Consider the following 22179-nt stretch of genomic DNA (forward strand, 5'->3'; position numbering starts at 1 on the left):
GGAGAGCAGAACAGAGGAGGACAGCAGCGGCATGGGGGGGACGGGGACACGGAGCATGGAGGGGGAGAGCAGAACGGAGGAGGACAGCAGCGGCATGGAGGGGAGAGCAGAACAGAGGAGGACTGCAGCGGCATGGGGGGGCGGGGACACGGAGCATGGAGGGGGAGAGCAGAACGGAGGAGGACAGCAGCGGCACGGAGGGGGAGAGCTGAACAGAGGAGGACAGCAGCAGCATGGGGGGGACGGGGACACGGAGCATGGAGGGGGAGAGCAGAACGGAGGAGGACAGCAGCGGCATGGAGGGGAGAGCAGAACAGAGGAGGACTGCAGCGGCATGGGGGGGCGCGGGGACACGGAGCATGGAGGGGGAGAGCAGAACGGAGGAGGACAGCAGCGGCACGGAGGGGGAGAGCTGAACAGAGGAGGACAGCAGCGGCATGGGGGGGGGACACGGAGCATGGAGGGGGAGAGCAGAACGAAGGGGGACAGCAGCAGCACGGATGGGGGAACTGGAGGAGTATACTGGGACAGTCAGGTATCGGGTGAAGTATCGGAGCATTTTCCCTGAGTACAAGTACTCAGGGAGATGCTTGGTATCGGCCCCGATACCGATACTAGTATCGGTATTGGGACAACCCTAATTTGTATATACGTTTTTGAATGATATGTAATGTTTTTTGTCTATATAAAAATGTAATAAAAATAATTGAAACAGAAACAGATGGTGGAAGCCCCAACAAGGAAAAATGCTCTGTTGGATCTATTAATTTCAAAGAACTTATTACAGATGTGCACAGAGACAACTTGGGTAATAGTGATCATGGTGTAATCACAATTGCCATAAGTTACAGGAAAGAAAAGCATGTTTGTAAGACAAGAACTCCTACATTAAAAAAAAAATGACTTCAATAATTTGTGATCTTTACTACATGACACTCATTGGGACCAAATGTTTGCAACAAAGAGCACGCAAGGCAATCGAGTGTTTTAACCCTCCTCTTGTGTTAGGGTCAGAACCGACCCGTTTTCAGGTTTTGAATGTCTATAAGTATCACATAAATTTGTTTATTGCATCAAGATTTGTTTACTTTTTTACTGTCAGGAACCTCTATTTAAACAATGTAATAGAAAAATAATCCTTTTCACTAAATTATAAAATACTGTGGTGAAAATTAAGACGTTTATGGTGTTAGGGTCAATTCTGACCCAGTTATAATATAGGATTATAGGACACTAATAAGTGCCAAAACTGAAATCATAAACACTCTCTCTGCTTAGTAACACTGACTGCCAATCACCTCTCAACCCTGTGAGCTGTATTTAGGGAGGGGCCTGTCTCTTTGCCTGCTTGTCTGCTTCTCTAAATAAAGTAAAGAAACATAGGACCAATACATTTCAGAGTTGCTGAGATTTATTTTACCATTTTTTAAATTTGAAAATGAGAGGTATGCTATCAAAAGAAAGGTCTAAGGGGTCACACCAAAAATATTAAAACCAATCTTTTCAAGGATAAAGAAGCCTAACAAGGTAACCAAGAGGTAAGAAACAAATTGGATGATAAATAATTGTTCAGAGGGTATTTTATGGCTGATTTAAGACACGGGTCAAAACCGACCCGTTAACATCATGGACAGTAACATAAAGCAAACATAAGAGGAGGGTTAAAGATGTATTAAACAAGTCATTGTATTCCATTGGGTAACAAACTTAAAAAGAACTAAATTAAAACCTATGTGGCCCAAATCTAGTCTTAAATAGCAAATAAATGAGAAAACACAGGCTTTTAAACAGTACAAAGTAGAAGGGACACGCTCTCCATTTAATATTTATCCACTCTGGAGAGGAAGTGCTTAAGAGGGGATATCATTACAATGCACAAGGTGATTTCAGTAGCTGTAATAAACTGTTTACTCTAAGGCTGGCCATACATGGATCAGATTTATTTGATCAGCCAGAGGGCTGATCAAAAAAAAAAAAACTGAATGGATTCCCCCTTTCTTCCAAGCTAGGTTATAATCTGACTGTGGGGACCCCTCCACTGCCAGAATACACTGATCAGCGCTGCAGCTGATTGTAGTGTCGATCAAAATAAATATTTCCAAGAAGCTGGTTCGTAAAGAGGCTCATCATTAGATTAAATTCTCTAGATTCAGAATGGCCACTGAAGGATTGAAATTTGGCCGGTCCCTGTGGAACTAGACAAATTTGGACCCATCTATGGGTCTTAAGGTACCAGAAGATGACATGTGCCGACAACTTGAGGATAGAAGAAAGGAGGTTCAACCCTATGCCGCGTAAACACGATCGGACATTCCGACATCAAAACCGTGTTTTTTTTTCTGATGGAATGTTGGCTCAAACTTGTCTTGCATACACACGGTCACACAAATGTTGTCGGAAATTCCGAACGTCAAGAAACGCGTGACGAGTCAAGAAAAATGAAGTTCAATGATTCCGAGCATGCGTAGGATTTTTGTGCGTTGGAATTTCATACAGACGATCGGAATTTCCGACAAGAACTTTTGTTGTCGGAAAAATTGAGAACCAGCTCTCAAACATTTGTTGTCGGAAATTCCGACAGCAAATGTCCGATGGAGCCTACACACGGTCGGAATGTCCAACCAAAAGCTCACATCGAACATTTGTTGTCAGAAATTCCGATCTTGTGTACGTGGCATTAGTTTGTGAAAAGGGTTCTTTGCTGTTACAGCAGTAAAAGTATAGAGCTCCCTCCCCCAGGAAGTTCTACTAGCAGAGTGTCAACAACTTTAACTGGTTGCCGACCAGCCGCCGCAGTTCTACGGCGGCAGGTTGGCTCTCCTGCGCGGGAGCCCGTAGCTCTACGTCGGCAGGGGAAGTGGCCGCTCGCTCCTGACTCCTGCGCGCGTGCCCGGCGGTCGCGATCACCATTGGGCACCCGCTATTGCTCGTTACAGAGCGGGGACCGGGAGCTGTGTGTGTAAACACACAGCTCCCGGTCCTGTCAGGGGAGAAATGCCTGACCGTCTGTTCATACAATGTATGAACAGCGATCAGTCATTTCCCCTAGTGAGTCCACCCTCCCCCCTACAGTTAGAACACACCCAGGGAACATACTTAACCCCTTCCTCACCCCCTAGTGTTAACCCCTTCCCTGCCAGTGGCATTTTTATAGTAATCCAATGCATTTTTATAGCACTGATCGCTATAAAAATGCCAATGGTCCCAAAAATTTGTCAAAAGTGTCTTAAGTGTCCGCCATAATGTCGCAGTACCGAAAAAAAATCGCTGATCGCCGCCATTACTAGTAAAACAAAAATATTAATAAAAATGCCATAAAACTATCCCCTATTTTGTAAACGCTATAACTTTTGCGCAAACCAATCAATAAACGCTTATTGCGATATTTTTTGACGAAAAACAGGTAGAAGAATACGTATCGGCCTAAACTGAGGAAAAAAAAATTTTTTTTTATATATTTTATATATTTTTGGGGGATATTTATTACAGCAAAAAGTAAAAAATATTAATTTTTTTCAAAATTGTCGCTTTATTTTTGTTTATAGCGCAAAAACTAAAAACCGCAGAGGTGATCAAATACCGCCCAAAAGAAAGCTCTATTTGTGGGGAAAAAAGGACGCCAATTTTGTTTGGGAACCACGTCGCACGACCGCACAATTGTCTGTTAAAGCTACACAGTGCCGAATTGCAAAAAGTGCTCTGGTCTTTGACCAGCAATATGGTCCAGGGGTTACGTGGTTAAAAGACTTTTAGATGTCTTCCTCAGGAAGCAGAATATATAGGGCTATGGGAATTGTTAGAGAATAAAAATCACACACTCACATACACACACATAGGTTGAATTGGATGAACCTTTGTTGTTTTTAAACCTTATAAATTGTGTAAAAACTACTTTAGATATTTTTATTTTTCATTACAAAATGTCATTACAAACTGTTATGTTTGATAGAAAAATATGAAGAAATTTGAAATGGGACTTTTCAGGTGCATGAACAACACAAAGAATATCAAAAATAAATTGTATTTATACATAATTGAAAATAGATTATAAAATTCATCATACAGTAAAATATGGTTTTAGATATGCATACAGACAAATTTCTCTACATGTTTCGCTATTCGATTTGGCTTCTTCAGGAGTTTTTTTGTCAAGCACTACTGAAACAACGAACAATAAACAAGAACAAAAATTGATCAGACAATAAATGCAAAATAATATACAAATAGAGAACAAAATTTCACACAGAAATCATTCATTGATTCAAAAATTCTCCTTGTTATGTTTAATGGTCATTGCACAACTTTCTAGTTTAAAGAAATTAGCATAGGAGCCATTGTGGTTCTTTCCCAGAACTGCCCATCAATAGAAATGTACATTAGGTAATTCTTGTATAAAGTCTATTGCTACTTCCTGTTCTCTTCTGCTGGTTTTGTATAGGGTCAATGGCAAAGATGTTTAATATTCTGTGATGACGTCTAAAGAAGTTTAGAGGGTTACTCTATGGCTCCCTTCTTCTAGCCACTACTGAAGCTATTCTCAACCAGGGTTCCTCCAGAGGTTGATGGGGGGGGGGGGGGGGGTTCCTTGAACTGCAACTGATTCACTTCCTATCTGCATGGTTTTGGGTGAAACACCGCTTGGCAAAGCCGGTGGCATGACAATACAAATCTTGTAAGGGTGGCATTGTGGCCACCAATGTGAGGTGCCTTTTTTCCATTGATCACTAATAAATACATTTTTAGCAGGGGGTCCCTGGGTCCTGAAAATTATTTTAAGGATTCCTTTGGGGTTAAAAGATGGAGAAAGGCTGGACTACTGTGTATTACAGAGTAATTGGGGATAGAGCTTTTCATTGGTATGATCCCCAGCATCACAAATCATCATCAATTTGGACAGATTTGAAGCATTTGTTTGTTGATTGAAATGATTGTTTGGCATACGCGATTTCTGTAGGCTATTATTAAAATTATCATTATATCAGAAGGCTAGCATAAGCCTTAAAATATTTGCTCCCATCCTTCTTAGGCCCCGTACACACGAGAGGATCAATCTGCTGAAATTGTGTGTACGATCCAGCGGATATTTATCCGCGGATATATTTCGGGCCGACCGATTTCCAGCGGATAAAAATTTCTTAGCATGCTAAGAAATCTATCCGCTGGAATCGGCTCCAGCGGATCGATCCGGTGGTCTGTACAGACTCACCGGATCGATCCGGCCGAACCCATCCTTCGCATGCGTCGTAATGATTCGACGCATGCGTGGAATTCCTTATATGACAGCGTCGCGCACGTCGCCGTGATGATCATCGTGGCGACGGCGCGACACGTCATCGCGATGGTAATTCGGCGCGGATTTTGATCCGATGGTGTGTACACTCCATCGGATCAAAATCCTCAGAGGATTTATCCGCGGAAACGGTCCGGAGGACCGTATCCGCGGATAAATCCTATCGTGTGTACTAGGCATAAGGCCCCTTTCAGACGTGCGGACCGTATGTCCGCTTTTTCATCCATCTGTTTGCGGATGAAAAAGGGACATACATTGGTCTCTATGTGATTGCGGGTGTCAGCGGATGAACATCCTCTGACACCCGTAATCACCCGCCTCCGCAAAGATCCGATTTTGCAGACGGAAGAATGTCCTATTTTTTCTTCCGTCTGCGGATCGGATCGGATGAACACGGACACACGGTCCGTGTTCATCCGATCCCCCCATAGGGGAGAGCGGAGAAAAGACAGGGCAGTCCCTGCACAGTGTGCGGAGACCGCCCTGTCATCCGACGGCTCAGCGGGGATATACGGAGCGATCCCCGCTGAGCTTACGGACACACGGAGGCGGATCATTACTGATCCGCACCGTGTGAAAGGGCCCTAAGTATGTCTCTCCTGCCTCCAATTTCTGAACACTTAGATGGAGTCAGGGCCGCCATCAGGGGGGTACAGGCAGTACACCTGTAAGGGGCCCGGATGGCAATCCCCTTTTTTTTATTTATTTTGTATAAAAAAATAAAAAACATTTTTTATATATTTTTATTTTTTATTTCCCGACGGGAAAACCTCTCGTATGTACGGGGGAAAAGTTACCGAGCAGGTTCTCGGTTTCCCCCCCCCGGGATTTCAGACAGATCTTTTTCCATCGGGAATCCCGGTCGTGTGTACGAGGCATAATTGCAAACCGTTGTCTAAACAGTAATTTAATAACACATTTAACGATGGGAGCTATCTTGGTAGAGGTAGCGTTTTTTGCTTCTTCATATCAGCACTGATGAACTGAAGTCTGCTGTTTTAATGGTATGGGAAGATCCTGAGATGATCTCGCACTAAAGATTTGCATGCAACTTTGGGACTACAGGAGCAGAAGTACCCAGACACAGTCACACATCAGGATCGGCATTTCTCAGAGGAAGTTCAAGGCAAAATGTATATTACCAGGGCACAGCTTGGCCACAATTCATTTTTCAATCAGGTTTTCGCTTTTCAAAAATAGGTCAACTTTAACCGCTTGCCGACCGCTGCCAGTGGATACACGTCGGCAGAATGTCACGGCTGCGCAAAGCAACGTACAGATACGTTGCTTTGAATTTGCCGCCGTGTGGCCCCTGTCGCAAGATCTGTGACCGTGCCCGCGGACTCGATGTCCGCCGGTGTCCACCGATCGTGTCACGGAGCTGCAGAACGGGGGAAATGCCTATGTAAACAAGGCATTTAGCAGTGATTACTGTCGTGTCACTGGTAGCCCCCCCCACAGTTAGAATTACTCCCTAGGACACACTTAACCCCTTCCTCGCCCCCTAGTGGTCAACCCCTTCCCTGTCAGTGTCATTTACACAGTATTTTTATAGCACTGATCGCTGTATAAATGACAATGGTCCCAAAATAGCGTCAAAAGTGTCCAACGTGTCCGCCATAATGTCGCAGACACGATAAAAATCGCAGACCGCTGCCAGTACTAGTAAAAAATAATAATAATAAAAATGCCATAAAATGATTCCCTGTTTTGTAGACGCTATAACTTTTGCGCAAACCAATCAATATACATTTATTGCGATTTTTTACTAAACATATGTAGAAGAATACGTATCGGCATAAACTGAGGGAAAACATTTTTTTATACCTTTTTTGGGGATATTTATTATAGCAAAAAGTAAAAAATATTGCTGTTTTTTTTCAAAATTGTCGCTCTATTTTTGTTTATAGCGCAAAAAATAAAAACCGCAGGGGTGATCAAATACCACCAAAAGAAAGCTCTATATGTGGGAAAAAATGATGGACATAGATTTTGTTTGGGAGCCACATCGCATGACTGCGCAATTGTCAGTTAAAACGACGCAGTGCCAAATCGCAAAAAGTCCTATGGATAGGAAGGGGGTAAATTCTTCCGGGGCTGAGGTGGTTAAGCACAGATGCCGCTATTGAAAAAGGTAAAATATGCATGGAATAACTTGGCGACCATGTAAAATTCATGGTCCTATATACAAGGTATGGCATTAGTACATTTTATTTATTTCTCCCCAATGCTTGTAATTGGCTACGTCTAGAAGACGGTCTGCTTTGAGAATGATAAGAATGAGGGTCAACACATCCTCTTCTGCACTATGGGAAATGTTAGGCTCTTTGCCGAAGAACTGTTCATGAATTCCCTTAAGGGTAAACTGCCCTTTGCTTCTTTTTGTCCTCGGTCTCTCTTCACTATTCAGATTTCGGAAGGCTTGAAGTGAATCCACACACAAGATGGAGCTGGGGAGGTCATGATCTTGTTGATGAAGCTCAGTCTTCAGTAGGGGAAAGTCGTAGTTAAAGCCATTGTGGGCCACCAGACAAACTGGCTGAGCCTGACGGTTTATAAATTGGATGACGGTGTTGATGAGGCTTTCATCAAATGTTTTCTTCTCACAAGATCTCAGTAGCTCATTGTCCAGACCAGTGATTTCAGAGGCTATTGGAGTGAAGGGCTTTCCTGGATCTACGCAAAGGCAAAGCTTGTCCAACACTCGAGGTAGCTGGATCTCCCCTGAGTCATTGGTTGTTGGATTCTTCAGTGAAGATGCGTGGACAGCCACCAGGCAAAGCTCTGTGATTTTGGGACGGGTCCCATTTAGACCAGTAGCTTCCAGGTCTAGGAAAATAAAGGTTTTCACCAAGCTGCCCATCACTGTGTCCTAGAGAAAGATTTTTTACAAGATTAATAAAATTGGAAGTACATAGGTATACATTAAAATGCATTAACTGATTAATGTAAGAATATTTAAAGCTGTTGTGCAGTCAGAAAAAATAAATAAATCAAGTGTCCCTTACTGTTAGGGCATTACTTTATGCAACCACATGATCCTTTAAAAGGGGTTGTAAAGGTTTGTTTTTTATTTTCTAAATTGGTTCCTTTAAGCTAGTGCATTGTTGGTTCACTTACCTTTTCCTTCGATTTCCCTTCTAAATGTTGTTTTTCTTTGTCTGAATTTCTCACTTCCTGTTCCTCCTCAGTAAGCTTGCCCCCATCATCCGAGCCGTTCTGGCTGGGGGTTAGTCAGTGTGCTCGCCCCCTCCCTTGGGACTACATGCCTGCGGGGAGACCCACAGCATTTAGAGGAGGTGGTGAACTGACTTGCTAAACCATCCTCATCCTCCATCACCCAAGCTGAGACTAGTATGCAGTCCACCGCAGCTGCCAGAGCAGATTATTCTGCCTCCTTGTCCACAGCTACTCCTGCCATAGCCTCAGCATCATGCATGGAGGAGTCAGCTGAGTTAATTGAACACAGCATTAGCCACTTGCTTCTTGAGGATGCACAGCCATTACTTTTTTCTGATGATATTTCTGGGGTAGAGGAAGGGAGTAACATGAGCCTACAATGAGGGGAGAACACTGGTAAACAATAAATTGCCGGTCATGTTGCCCCCAGCCACAGCGTATTGCCAATCTGTGTCCAGTGATAACGAGAAAGGAGGGGATGATGATGATGAGGTCATTGACTTAATCTAAAAAAAAATTGTTAATCTTGGCCTGAGTGTACTATAATTCACCTTCTTCACCTAAGGCTTGCTCACTCTGGTGCAAAAATGTGTTGCTTCCCTCCAAAGTCTGCCAAAGAGACACCAGAATTTATCCCAAAAATCTCGAATCTTGTTCCGAGTGCACAAAAATGTTTTTTTTTTCCATTCATATGTGTCAGTTTTGCTGCAGAGGGTTCTACAGTATACACAGTACAGATGCACCACTTTACAGGCAGACTAAGGGGACACCTCCAACAGGCACTATATTTAAATTAATTGTTATTGTTTAATTTTAAGCATTATTAAAATCACTGCTCCTTTAAAATCTTTTTGCATGATACATATGCCCCAGGGCAGTATTCAGGCACCCATACCATTTTTAAGGTCAATAACTTGGATATGAGCCTTCAAAATGGGCACTTTTGATTTTTCAGGTTCGGGTCCCACAGACTTCAATGGGGTTCGGAGTTTCGGGTCTGAACTTTTGCGATGTTTGAGAGTTCTGGGGCAAACCAAACCGGGGGGGGGGGGGGGGGGGTTTCGACCCAACTCTAATCCACAGATAAAAGGATCCATCAATAATGGCAGCCTGCATGTCAACTGTGTTTCTGCATAAGTACATTATGGATATACAGTAAATTTGTTGCTTTTAGCACTTTTATTTTAAATTGATCTGCTCAGTTTACAAAAAAACAAAACAAGACAAAGGGTGTTGGAAGCCTTTCAACAAAGGGTCAAATGCAAAAGTGAAGCTCTTATACTCCTCTTTTTGGCGGTCCCCCCTCTCCTTTATTCCAGCTCTGCTACCTCCACCAATCTCGTTGTCCTTCAATATTTCCTGGAGTATTAGATACTTGTGTCCCCTACCACGTGCCGTGATTCCTTTCTCCAACTTCTAGGTCATTACAGGACTCAGCAGTGACATAGAGGATGGAGAAAGGAACCTCAGCCCGTGGCGTGGTACTCTGATACCCAACAGTCCAGAAACTGTTGAAAGCAAGGAACTTTCATCTTGATTTCCTTTGTATGTTGACATGGTTGCTTTAAATGTTAGCATCCTTCGACTCTATAGGCGTAACCCCCTTGCACTTTTGTGAAAACCTTTGTAACTGCCAAAGTTCTAAGGATTTTTTTACCATGTGCAAACATCTAATGGCATACGGGGCCAGATTCACGTAGAATCGCGGCGGCGTAACGTATCGTATATATACATTACACCGCTGCAAGTTTTCATCGCAAGTGCCTGATTCACCAAGCACTTGCGTGAAAACTTACGCCGGCGGCCTTCAAAGGGGCGTGTGCCATTTAAATAAGGCGCGCTCCCGCGCCGGACCTACTGCGCATGCTCTGTTTTGAAATTCCCGCCGTGATTTGCGCGAAGTGACGTCATTTTTTCGAACGGCGACGTGCGTAGCGTCATTTCGTATTCCCGGACGTCTTACGCAAGAAAATTTTATTTTTAAATTCGACGCGGGAACGACGGCCATACTTTAACATGGGCTGTGTAAAGTTAGGGCAGGTAAAACGACGACTAACTTTGCGACGGGAAACTAGACTAGCAACGACGTAACGAATGCGAAAAACCATCGTGGATCGCCGTAAAACCTCATTTGCATACCCGACGCTGGAATACGAGGCAAACTCCACCCAGTGGCGGCCGAGGTACTGCATCCTAAGATCCGACGGTGTAAGACAATTACACCTGTCGGATCTAAGGGCTATCTATGCGTAACTGATTCTATGAATCAGTCGCATAGATACTCTGAGAGATACGACGGCGTTTTAGAGAAACGCCGTCGTGTCACTTCTGTGAATCTGGCCCACTATCGTTTAAAGTATTTAAAAAGTAAATAATCCCCACCCCCCAAAAATGTTTGTTTTTAAGCTTACAAGCAGTATACCAGTCATCATCTCATAAAATTGAATAATAGTTTAGTTATATTGATATAGCTAGATTCAGAGAGACTTAGGCTGGCGTATCAGTAGATACGCCAGCCTAAGTCTGAATTTGCGTCGGCGCTAATTTAAGCGTATTCTGGTAACCAGATACGCCTAAATTAGGCTCAGATACGAGCGGCGTAAGTGTCTTACACTGTCGTATCCTAAAGTGTAATTTTTAGGCTGACCGCTAGGTGGCGCTTCCATTGCGGTCGGCGTAGCATATGTAAATCACTAGATACGCCTATTCACGAACGTGCGCCCGGCCGAAGCAGTACAGATACGCCGTTTACGTAACGCATTATCAGGCCTAAAGTTATTCCATCAAATAGCTGGAATAGTAATGTTAAGTATGGCCGCCGTTCCCGCGTCGAAATTTGAAAATTTTACGTCGTTTGCGTAAGTCGTCCGTGAATAGGGTTTTACGTCCATGTCGAAATCAATAGGACCACGCGGCGTACTTTGCCGCAATGCACACTGGGATATGTAGGCGGACGGCGCATGCGCCGTTCGTAAAATACGTCAATCGCGTCAGGTCAAGCTCCATTAACATAAAACACGCCCCCTCAGCCGAATTTGAATTAGCCGCCCTTACGCCCGCCCGATTTACCCTACGCCGCCGTAACTTAGCAGGCAAGTACTTTGTGAATCATGTACTTGCCTCGCTAACTTACGGCGGCGTAGTGTAAATGCCATGCGCTACGCCGCCGCAACTATGCGCTCGCCATCCTGAATCTAGCTATTAGTGTTTACGAGGCTTAAGACTGAAAGGGAGGTTGGAGGTAGGATTACAGTTAAAAAAACCTGAGGGGTGTATTTATAAAACAAAACCCCCATATTTGTTTGTCCATCAAAGCTGCATGTAAATTCATTCTGTGTGGATTTGGCAAAATAGTCCCTGTCATTCGAATGAGTAAATGCAGAAAATACTGCATTATGGCCACTAGATGGCACTGACTATCCTTAGTGCCATCTGGTGGCCATCTAGTGGCCATAATGGTGTATTTTCTGCATTCACACATTCAAATTGCAGAGAATATAGCCTGAGAACATTTGATTGTGCCCCAATGGCCCAGAACTAATTTACCTGCATGATAACAACAGGAGGATGATTGGGATTATGACGGTGCCAAAAACAAAAAGGGATACAGTAGTATATAAAAAATATATAATTTTATTACATTTTAATAATCAGAACACACAAACCAAACAAAAAGAGCAATTACCAATAATCGTATATGGTTTCCTTTTTGTTTCCTCTTTTTGTTTGGTTTGTGTGTTATAACTGATTATTAATATGTATATGATTTTACCATTATTAGAGCTATATGGAAACTGGTGGTCCAAAAAACACACCTGAGGAAGCCAAAGTTGGCGAAACATGTCGGGAGATGACATCTTTTATTGACCACCATCCAATATATGGACACCAGTAATTAGTAACATGATATACCAGTATATTATGCTCTGCTAATGTTTTTATTGAACCCTGTATTTGTTCCATGTAATTAAATTATATATTTTTTTATATACTACTGTATCCTTTTTGTTTTTGGCACCGTCATAATCCTAATCATCCTCCTGTTGTTACCATTTATTTATCAGGGATGAGGTGCTGGATATTATAGGGTCACCTAACCTGTTCTCCAAGTATTTAATTTACCTGCAGTTTAAATGGATTAACATCTATGCAAACTTTTTTTAAATATACACAGACAGCCAGATTCATGTAGCTCGGCGCATCTTTGTGCGGGCGTAGCGCATCTCATATGCACTACGCCGACGTAACTCTGAGGCCTTGTACACACGAGGAGACATGTCCGATGAAAACGGTCCGCGGACCGTTTTCATCGGACATGTCTGCTGGGAGCTTTTGGTCTGATGTGTGTACACACCATCAGACCAAAATCCCCGCGGACAGAGAACGCGGTGACGTAGAAGACACCGACGTTCTCTAACACGGAAGTTCAATGCTTCCACGCATGCGTCAAATCAATTCGACACATGCGTGGGATTTCGGGCCGCTGGTTATACGTCATAACCAGCAGACATGTCCGATCGGTCGTACAAACCATCGGACATGTCCGACGGACAGGTTTCCAGCAGACAAGTTTCTAAGCATGCTAAGAAACTTTTGTCCGCTGGAAACCTGTCCGCTAGGCCGTACACACGGTCGGACATGTCCGCAGAAACTGGTCCGCGGACCAGTTTCAGCGGACATGTTCGGTCGTGTGTACGGGGCCTGAGAGGCAAGAGTAGTATTCACAAAGCACTCGCTCCCTACGTTGCGCCAGCGTAACGTAAATTGGCCGGCGTAAGCCCGCCTAATTCAAAGTAGGAAGGTAGTGGGCGCGATACATTTAAATTAACCGTGACCCCATGTAAATGAAGGGCCGAACGAAGGGCGCATGCGCAGAATCACGTTGCATATACTCCCTAAGATACGACGGCTCAATGCCTACGACGTGAACGTAACCTACGCCCAGCCCCATTCACGTACGACTTACGTAAACGACGTGAAATCCGACGGCTGTTCCGTCGTCCATACCTTTGCATGGGATGCGTCTCCTATAGGTGGAATAACTTTACGCCAGACGTACGCCTTACGTAAACGGTGTATACTACTGCGACGGGCGCAAGTACGTTCGTGAATCGGTGTATCTCGGTCATTTGCATATTCGACGCGTAAATCAATGGAAGCGCCCCTTGCAGCCAGCGTAAATATGCGCCCAAGATACGACGGCGTAGGAGACTTACGTCGGTCGGATGGAGCCAAAATTCATGCGTATCTTATTTCAAGAATCAGGCGCATCAGTGCACTTACGCGGCCTATCAGAAGATACGTCGGCGTAAGTGCTTTCTGAATCCGGCTAATAGAGTCTCCAGCCATGAGCAAGCGTTCCGGTCAGCAAAGTTGTGGATCTGTCTTAAGTCCTAATACCGTGTTTCCCCGAAAATAAGACCTACCCCGAAAATAAGACCTAGCGTTATTTTCCAGTAGGGCTACAATATAATCCCTACCCCGAAAATAAGCCCTAGTTTAAAAAAAATTTAACATCCTATAATCCACTCTATTTCAGTAGTATATAATGTACAATGTGTGTGTTTCTGTAATATAATTGTGGGGACGAGAGCTCTGGCGGGTCACAGAAGCGCTATAACGAAGGTATTTGGCACAATTATATTACAGAAACACACACATTGTACATTATATAATACTGTAATAGAGTGGATTATAGGATTTTACAAGCATTTGAACTCGGTTTACACTGGGGATTCCTGTCAGGCAGGGAGAGAGCGGGGGAGAGAAGACAGCACATTACATGGTAAGACCTACCCCGAAAATAAGCCCTACTGTGTCTTTTGTTACCAAAATTAATATAAGACCCGGGCTTATTTTCGGGGAAACACGGTACTAAAGAAGCCTTGGTATGAAGACTGTTTACTTATTTATTTTTATTTTAAAGACATTTTACTATTTATTTTTTACTTTTATTTAATTTTTTTTGAAAAGGGTAAGAGCTGGTTCACACTGGGGGCGACTCGTCGTTCGGCTCATTCGGCTTAGCCACCTGACGAGTCGCGTCCCATTCAATGCAATGGAACCGTTCTAATAGGGGCGACCTGCATTGACTTCTATACAGAAGTAGTTTTGCAGGTCGCCTCTGAAGTCGTCTTCAGGACGCCTTGCCGAGTCGCCCCCGAAGTCGTGCCGCGGAAGTGTGAACCGGCTCTAACAGCGCTGAGTGAATTTGTCCCCACTGTATATTATCTTCTCTTGCCAATATTTATGATTTTTACAGAGCTGTCACCTCATCCTCTTGTAAATAATAGGAACTATTGTTAGTAATATAGAAATTCCAAAAACGTAAAATGAGAACAAACAATTGCATTGCAAAACATGTACAGTGAAAACAGGAAAAACGCGCTGTGTCACCCCCCTCCTCTCTCTGTCTCACCCCCCTCCTCTCTTTGTGTCACCCCCCCTCCTCTCTCTGTGTCACCCCCCTCCTCTCTTTGTGTCCCCCCCACCCTCCTCTCTCTGTGTCACCCCCCCCCTCCTCTCTCTGTGTCACCCCCCCCCTCCTCTCACTGTGTCACCCCCCCCTCCTCTCTCTGATCACCCCCCCCAAAAAAAAAACAGGAAAAACGCAGCTGAACAAGAAGAACTAGAATGAATTAAATATTATTGTTACAATTATAAAGGACAGTGTCGGGACAAGGTCATCCGGTGCCCAGGGCTAAGATGGAAAACTGCCCCCCCCCCCCCCTGCCGCCGCCAGGGTGTGAAGGAAGAGTCTGTGTAATTTCAAAATAATAAAATGCTTAGAACAATACGAATTAAATTAGGTTTAATTCGATAATTTAATATGCAATAATAACCCACAGCATTTGCGGCAGTTTCCGCAACAATAATCCCCAGCAGTGTTGCTAGGTTATGTAATAATCCCCAGCATTGATGGGGTTGTCTGCGATCCCCATTATGAACTGACTGGAGTTAGGACACACTTAACCCCTAAAGCGCCCCCTCCTGGTTAACCCCTTCACTGCCAGTGTAATTTTTACAATAATCAGTGCATTTTTATAGCACTGTTCGCTGTAAAAATGACAATGGTCCCAAAATAGTGTCAAAAGTGTCCGATGTGTCCGCCATAATGTCGCAGTACCGATATAAAATCGCTGATCGCCGCCATTACTAGAAAAAAAAAAGTATAATAAAAATGCTATAAAACGATCCCCTATTTGGTAGACGCTATAAATTTTGTGCAAACCAATCAATAAACGCTTATTGTGATTTTGGTTACCAAAAATATGTAGAAGAATGCGTATTGGCCTTAACTGAGGAAAAAATATGTTTTTTTTTATATATTTTTTGGAGATATTTATTATAGCAAAAAGTTAAAAATATTGAATTTCTTTTCAAAATTTACGCTTTATTTTTGTTTCTAGCGAAAAAAATTAAAACCGCAGAGGTGATCGAATACCACCAAAAGAAAGCGGTATTTGTGGAAAAAATGCTAAGAAATCCTGCTACGGGCTTATTTTATGGGTATGTCTTATTTTCGGGGAAACACGGTGTGTGTATATATATATATATACAGGGCCGGTACTAGGGGTGGGCGGGAGGGGCAGCTGCCCAGGGCGGGATGATTTAGTGTGAGAAGGGGGCGCAGTTTGCCGGGTACAGCACTTCCCATTACAGATAATGCTGCAGAATGTAACACAGGCAGAGAGCGGCTTTGTCCCTGCACGTAGATCGTAGCACTGCACCCGCCCCCCTGCCTGCACAGTGCACAGCACACTGTACTAGTCTTTCGGCAACAGTAGTAGAGCAGGCAGGGCACGTGAGTTTTGGAAGGTATCAGCCCTGTCCTGATTCAGTGTACAACTTTACAACTTTCCCTCTCCTGGACATTGGCTTCTCCCCCCTCTCCAGTCATTTCTCTCCTGCTTTCACTTTCACACTGTCCCGATGTCTGTGGGAGATCTCCACAGGGCCCACCCCCCCACCCCCCAGCCTCGTGTTATCTCTCCTTGCTGTAGACCAGGGATATGCAATTAGCGGACCTCCAGCTGTTGCAGAACTACAAGTCCCATGAGGCCTAGCAAGACTGACAGCCACAAGCATGACACCCAGAGGCAGAGGCATGATGGAACTTGTAGTTTTGCAACAGCTGGAGGTCCGCTAATTGCATATCCTGCTCTGTATAGTGACCCCCCCTTGTCTCCTGTGCCCTTCTCTTGGACCCCCTCCTCTCTACATGCACAGCCAAACTGAGTGATGGACTCTCCTGCCTGTGCTGCTGAACCTGTCTCTACTCAGGTAACAGTAACTGACTTTTAGGCTTCATATCACTGCTAATTGCTGTGGAGACAACTGTTATTTCAGATTCTATTTTTAGTAAGGGCCCATTCTTAAGGGGTGCACACATGCATCTCCCATGCAGGGCTGTCATTTATCAGCAGGGGGGGGTACATAGGTGTTGTGTGCATCCCCGTGCCAGCACCCCATTTATATCTACTGGGACATGGGGCTGCATGGACTCAGCCTCTGTATCCTAATATGACATGCAGGTGCGGGTCCCAATAGACGTGAATGGGACGCTGGCACAGAGATGGCACACAATGCCCGTACATCCCTGTGCTGATAAGAGAGGACACACATGTCTGCACCACATGTGAATGGGCCCTAAGGAACTCGTGTACATGGAGGCTTAGTGAGCCCCCCAGGCATAAGAAAACAGGAGCTACTAAACCTGCCCATAGATGGATGGAAATGTAACGGCTCCAGCAAGGACCGGACAAGTTTCAATCCTTCTGTAGTCATTCTTGTTAAAGCGGGAGTTCACCCATTTGTAAAAAAAAAAATTTTCTCCCCTTAGCTTCCTGCTCGTTCGGTCTAGGGGAATCGGCTATTTATATTAAAATATGAGCAGTACTTACCCGTTTTCGAGCTGCATCTTCTTCCGTCGCTTCCGGGTATGGGTCTTCGGGAGCGGGCGTTCCTTCTTGATTGACAGCCTTCCGAGAGGCTTCCGACGGTCGCATCCATCGCGTCACTCGTAGCCGAAAGAAGCCGAACGTCGGTGCGGCTCTATACTGCGCCTGCGCACCGACATTCGGCTTCTTTCGGAAAATCGTGACGCGATGGATGCGACCGTCGGAAGCCTCTCGGAAGCCTGTCAATCAAGAAGGAACGCCCATTCCCGAAGCCCATACCCGGAAGCGACGGAGAGGATGCATCTCGTAAACGGGTAAGTACGGATCATATTTTAAAATAAATAGCCGATTCCCCTAGTAAAAACGAGCAGGAATCTAAGGGAAAAAGTGCCCTCTAAGGGTGAACCCCCGCTTTAAAGAGACATCAATTTAATGATTAACTTCTCTCCAACCAGCAGGAATGTTCCCTTAGATTTGCAGCACCGACATCGATGTCTCAGCGGAAGAGATTCCCTCATCCACCTTAGTTGTGTGAATTGGAGGGATTCATTATTTTTTTTCGATCACATGAAAATAAAAACGATCTATGGCCAGCCTCCAGCTTACCATACGTTATACAATCTGATTGTACAATATCTTTTGGATCTACCACCAACACTATGTAGTACAAAGGCCTGCCTGATTGGATACTACTTAAAGCGGGAGTTCACCCATTTATTAAATTTTTTTTTTCTCCCCTTAGATTCCTGCTCGTTCGGTCTAGGGGAATCGGCTATTTGTATTAAAATATGAGCCGTACTTACCCGTTTTCGAGATGCATCTTCTTCCGTCGCTTCCGGGTATGGGCTTCGGGAGCGGGCGTTCCTTCTTGATTGACAGTCTTCCGAGAGGCTTCCGACGGTCGCATCCATCGCGTCACTCGTAGCAGAAAGAAGCCGAACGTCGGTGCGGCTCTATACTGCGCCTGCGCACCGACGTTCGGCTTCTTTCGGAAAATCGTGACGCGATGGATGCGACCGTCGGAAGCCTCTCGGAAGCCTGTCAATCAAGAAGGAACGCCCATTCCCGAAGCCCATACCCGGAAGCGACGGAGAAGATGCATCTCGTAAACGGGTAAGTACTGCACATATTTTAAAACAAATAGCCGATTCCCCTAGACAAAACGAGCAGGAAGCTAAGGGGAAAAAGTGCCCTCTAAGGGTGAACCCCCGCTTTAAATTAATTGTTTAGGTTGTCCATATATTACAAAGTTTTCATAAATCTAAAAGAGATTGTACAATCAGATTGTATAGTGTATGCTATACCTACAGTATAGTGTTCTTGTTCATGAGTACTAACAGTGACAAATGTTTTCCCTGTTATCTTTATTCTCACCTATGCAGATTTGTTTGCCCAGGAGCTTTGTCTTTGATTCCATTAAACAACCTGACACATTGTCTAAAGCTGGGTACACACTAGGGTTGCACCAATACCTGTTTTGTACCAACAATACTTGTGCTCAAGAACTCGCTGATACCAGTTGCCAATACCTTTGCGGTGCGATTTGAGCCCATACAAAATTAATGGGCTCAAATCGCACTTTAAAGAACTACAGGAATGTGGTGCGATTCCTGTGTGAATCACATGTGGTTTCCCTGCACCACTCCTGTGTGAACCCAGGCTGAAGTCATTATGACAAGCCTAGGTTCACACAGGAGCGGTGTGAGAAACAGCACGTGATTCAGACAAGAATCGCACCACATTCCTGTTCAAATAACATGTGGATCTTTACAGTGCGATTTGAGCCCATTAATTTTGTATGAGCTCAAATCGCATAGAAAGTGTTGGTTCTAGATATTGTAGCATTTGCAAGTACTCTTGCAAATGCTTAGTATCAGTGACAATGGTGATGATAAACGGTAACGATAATTGGGGGGGGGGGGGGCGCAGTTTGCCATCTTCGCCCTGGGCACCAAATGACCTTGTCCCAGCACTGTGTATATATATATATATATATATATTACACACACACACAGTACAGACCACAAGTTTGGACACACCTTCTCATTCAAAGAGTTTTCTTTATTTTCATGACTATGAAAATTGTAGATTCACACTGAAGGCATCAATACTATGAATGAACACATGTGGAATTATACATAACAAATAAGTGTGACACAACTGAAAATATATTTCATATTCTAGGTTCTTCCACCTTTTGCAGCAGACACATCTCTAGAACTGGTAAGAGGAGACTGTGTGAATCAGGCCTTCATGGTAGAATATCTGCTAGGAAACCACTGCTAAAGAAAGGCAACAAGCAGAAGAGACTTGTCTGGGGTAAAGAACACAAGGGATGGACATTAGACCAGTGGAAATCTGTGCTTTGGTCTGATGAGTCCAAACTTGAGATCTTTGGTTCCAACCCCCGTGTCTTTGTGCGACGCAGAAAAGGTGAACGGATGGACTCTACATGCCTGGTTCCCACCGTGAAGCATGGCGGAGGAGGTGTGATGGTGTGGGGGTGCTTTGCTGGTTTTTGATTTAATCAAAATTGAAGGCATACTGAACCAGCATGGCTACCACAGCATCTTGCAGCGGCATGCTATTCCATCCGGTTTGCGTTTAGTTGGACCATCATTTATTTTTTCAACAGGACAATGACCCCAAACACACCTCCGGGCTGTGTAAGGGCTATTTGACCAAGAAGGAGAGTGATGGGGTGCTGCGCCAGGTGACTACCTCTTTAAGCTCATCAAGAGAATGCCAAGAGTGTGCCAAGCAGTAATCAAAGCAAAAGGTGGCTACTTTGAAGAACCTAGAATATGAAATATATTTTCAGTTGTTTCACACTTTTTTGTTCTGTATAATTCCACATGTGTTCATTCATAGTTTTGATGCCTTCAGTGTGAATCTACAATTTTCATAGTCATGAGAATAAAGAAAACTCTTTGAATGAGAAGGTGTGTCCAAACTTTTGGTCTGTACTATACATTATATATATATAATATATATATATATATATATATATATATATATATATATATAATGACCACACACAATACCACACACACATACATATATCTTCACAAACATGCTGTACTCACCTGATAACAATGCTTTTGATATGACGGTTCAGTAGCTGTGAACTTTCCGCGAACATGCTGGAGCAGCTTTATAGGAAGGAGCACAGCTTCACGATCACGCCCTCTGGATGGCACGCACAAGCAGTAGGAAACCTCTTATCATCTGAGATGCAATCAGTTTCTGTTCTGTTTATTGCAAGTTACAGTGGTTTCCTTTTCTTAGAAAAGGGAGAGTTTAGTATGTACATTGCTGATCAATGGCTTCAACCTGAGGTGAAAAGTTGTCTACAGACTTGAAGGGTAAAAGTGGTCAAATGACCGTTCCAACAAAGGCACACTGTCACAGGAGGATTGTTCGGGGAGCAAGAGCAACCAAGTTGTTTTGTGGTAGGGACACATTTCTGTGAGCTCAAGTGTACCATCGTGCCACAGTGATTGGTGGTCATTATGAACGATGGATAGCAAAGCTTTGGGTTCAGTGTTGAGAACCACCCAGCATAAAAGTTCATGACCATTAAATGTTTCAGTCAAAAAACAACTGAGTACTGTGCATGATACTTTTTTGGTCCAAATCATTTGGTGGAACGGGGGTTGTTTTTCAGGGGTTGTGCATGGCCCCTAAAGTCCCGTACACACAATCGGACCTTTGTCAAACCAAACTCACATCGGAATTCCGACGGAATTCCATCGGAGTAAAAGAGATGTTCTCTAGCTAAACTCACATGGAATTCATCAGAATATCCGATGGAAAAACTCAGGTGGGCATACACACGGTCGGAATTTCCGATTGAAAAAGTCTGTCTTACTTTTTCCATCGGAAATTCCGATCGTGTGCATTAGTTCCAGTGAAGGGAACTCTTAGGCCCGGTACACACGAGCAAACATGTACGATGAAAGCGGTCCGTCGGACCGTTTTCACCGTACATGCCTGCCAGAGGGCTTCTGTACGATGGTTGTACTAACCATCGTACAGAAGTCCGCACGTAAACACTACGCGGGGCGTGTCCGCGACGATGACGCGGCGACGTGGGCGGGCCTGCCATTTAAAGGCTTCCACGCATGCGTCGAAGTCATTCGACGCATGCGAGGGACGGCGGGCGCTCGGACATGTACGGTAGGTCTGTACTGACGACCGTACATGTCCGAGCGGGCAGGATTCCAGCGGACAGTTTTAAAACACGTCCAGGAATATTTGTCTGCTGGGAAAAGACCCGGCGGGCAAATGTTTGCTGGAATTCGGCCCGCTCGCGCCTACACACGACCAAACATGTATGCTGAAACTGGCCCGCAGACCAGTTTCAGCATACATGTTTGGTCGTGTGTACGGGGCCTTAAAGCGTCAGCGTACCAAGATGTTTCGGACAATTTCATGCTCCCAACTTTGTGGGAACAGTTTGGGGATGACCCCTTCCTGTTCCAACATGACTGCGCACCAGTGCACAAAGCAAAGTTCATAAAGACATGGATGAGTAAGTTTGGGGTGGAGGAACTTGACTGCCCAGCACAGAGTTCTGATCATAACCTGACAGAACATCTTTGGGATGAATTAGAGCAGAAACTGCAAGCCAGGTCTTCTCCTCCACATCCTTGCCTGACCTCACAAATGCGCTTCTAGAAGAATGGTCAAACATTGCCATAAGATTCAAACAAGAAAGACGCCGCTCCAGGCGAGCAGTCACTACAGTGCGAATGTGCTGGGTGTAAGCCACGGCTCGCCACCGATGATCAATAGGAAGAAATAAAC

The 22179-nt window shown here is 44.4% G+C and overlaps 1 protein-coding gene across 1 annotated transcript; it reads right to left on the bottom strand.

The window, feature by feature from the left end:
* Positions 1-7316: 7316 nt before the first annotated feature.
* Positions 7317-20572, bottom strand: LOC120913134 (three prime repair exonuclease 2-like). Its single transcript, XM_040322857.1, has 2 exons — positions 20457-20572; positions 7317-8162 (listed from the first exon to the last, which is right to left on the bottom strand). Exon 2 carries the CDS (start codon positions 8151-8153, stop codon positions 7491-7493), a length of 663 nt encoding a protein of 220 aa, XP_040178791.1. The 5' UTR covers positions 8154-8162; positions 20457-20572; the 3' UTR covers positions 7317-7490.
* Positions 20573-22179: the final 1607 nt, after the last annotated feature.

Source organism: Rana temporaria, chromosome 9 (genome assembly GCF_905171775.1).
Source record: "Rana temporaria chromosome 9, aRanTem1.1, whole genome shotgun sequence".
In the NCBI taxonomy this organism is placed as follows: domain Eukaryota; kingdom Metazoa; phylum Chordata; class Amphibia; order Anura; family Ranidae; genus Rana; species Rana temporaria.

Coding starts and splice junctions, on each gene's coding strand:
- LOC120913134 (XM_040322857.1), bottom strand. CDS start 8,153: ATGGGCAGCTTGGTGAAAACCTTTATTTTCCTAGACCTGGAAGCTACT.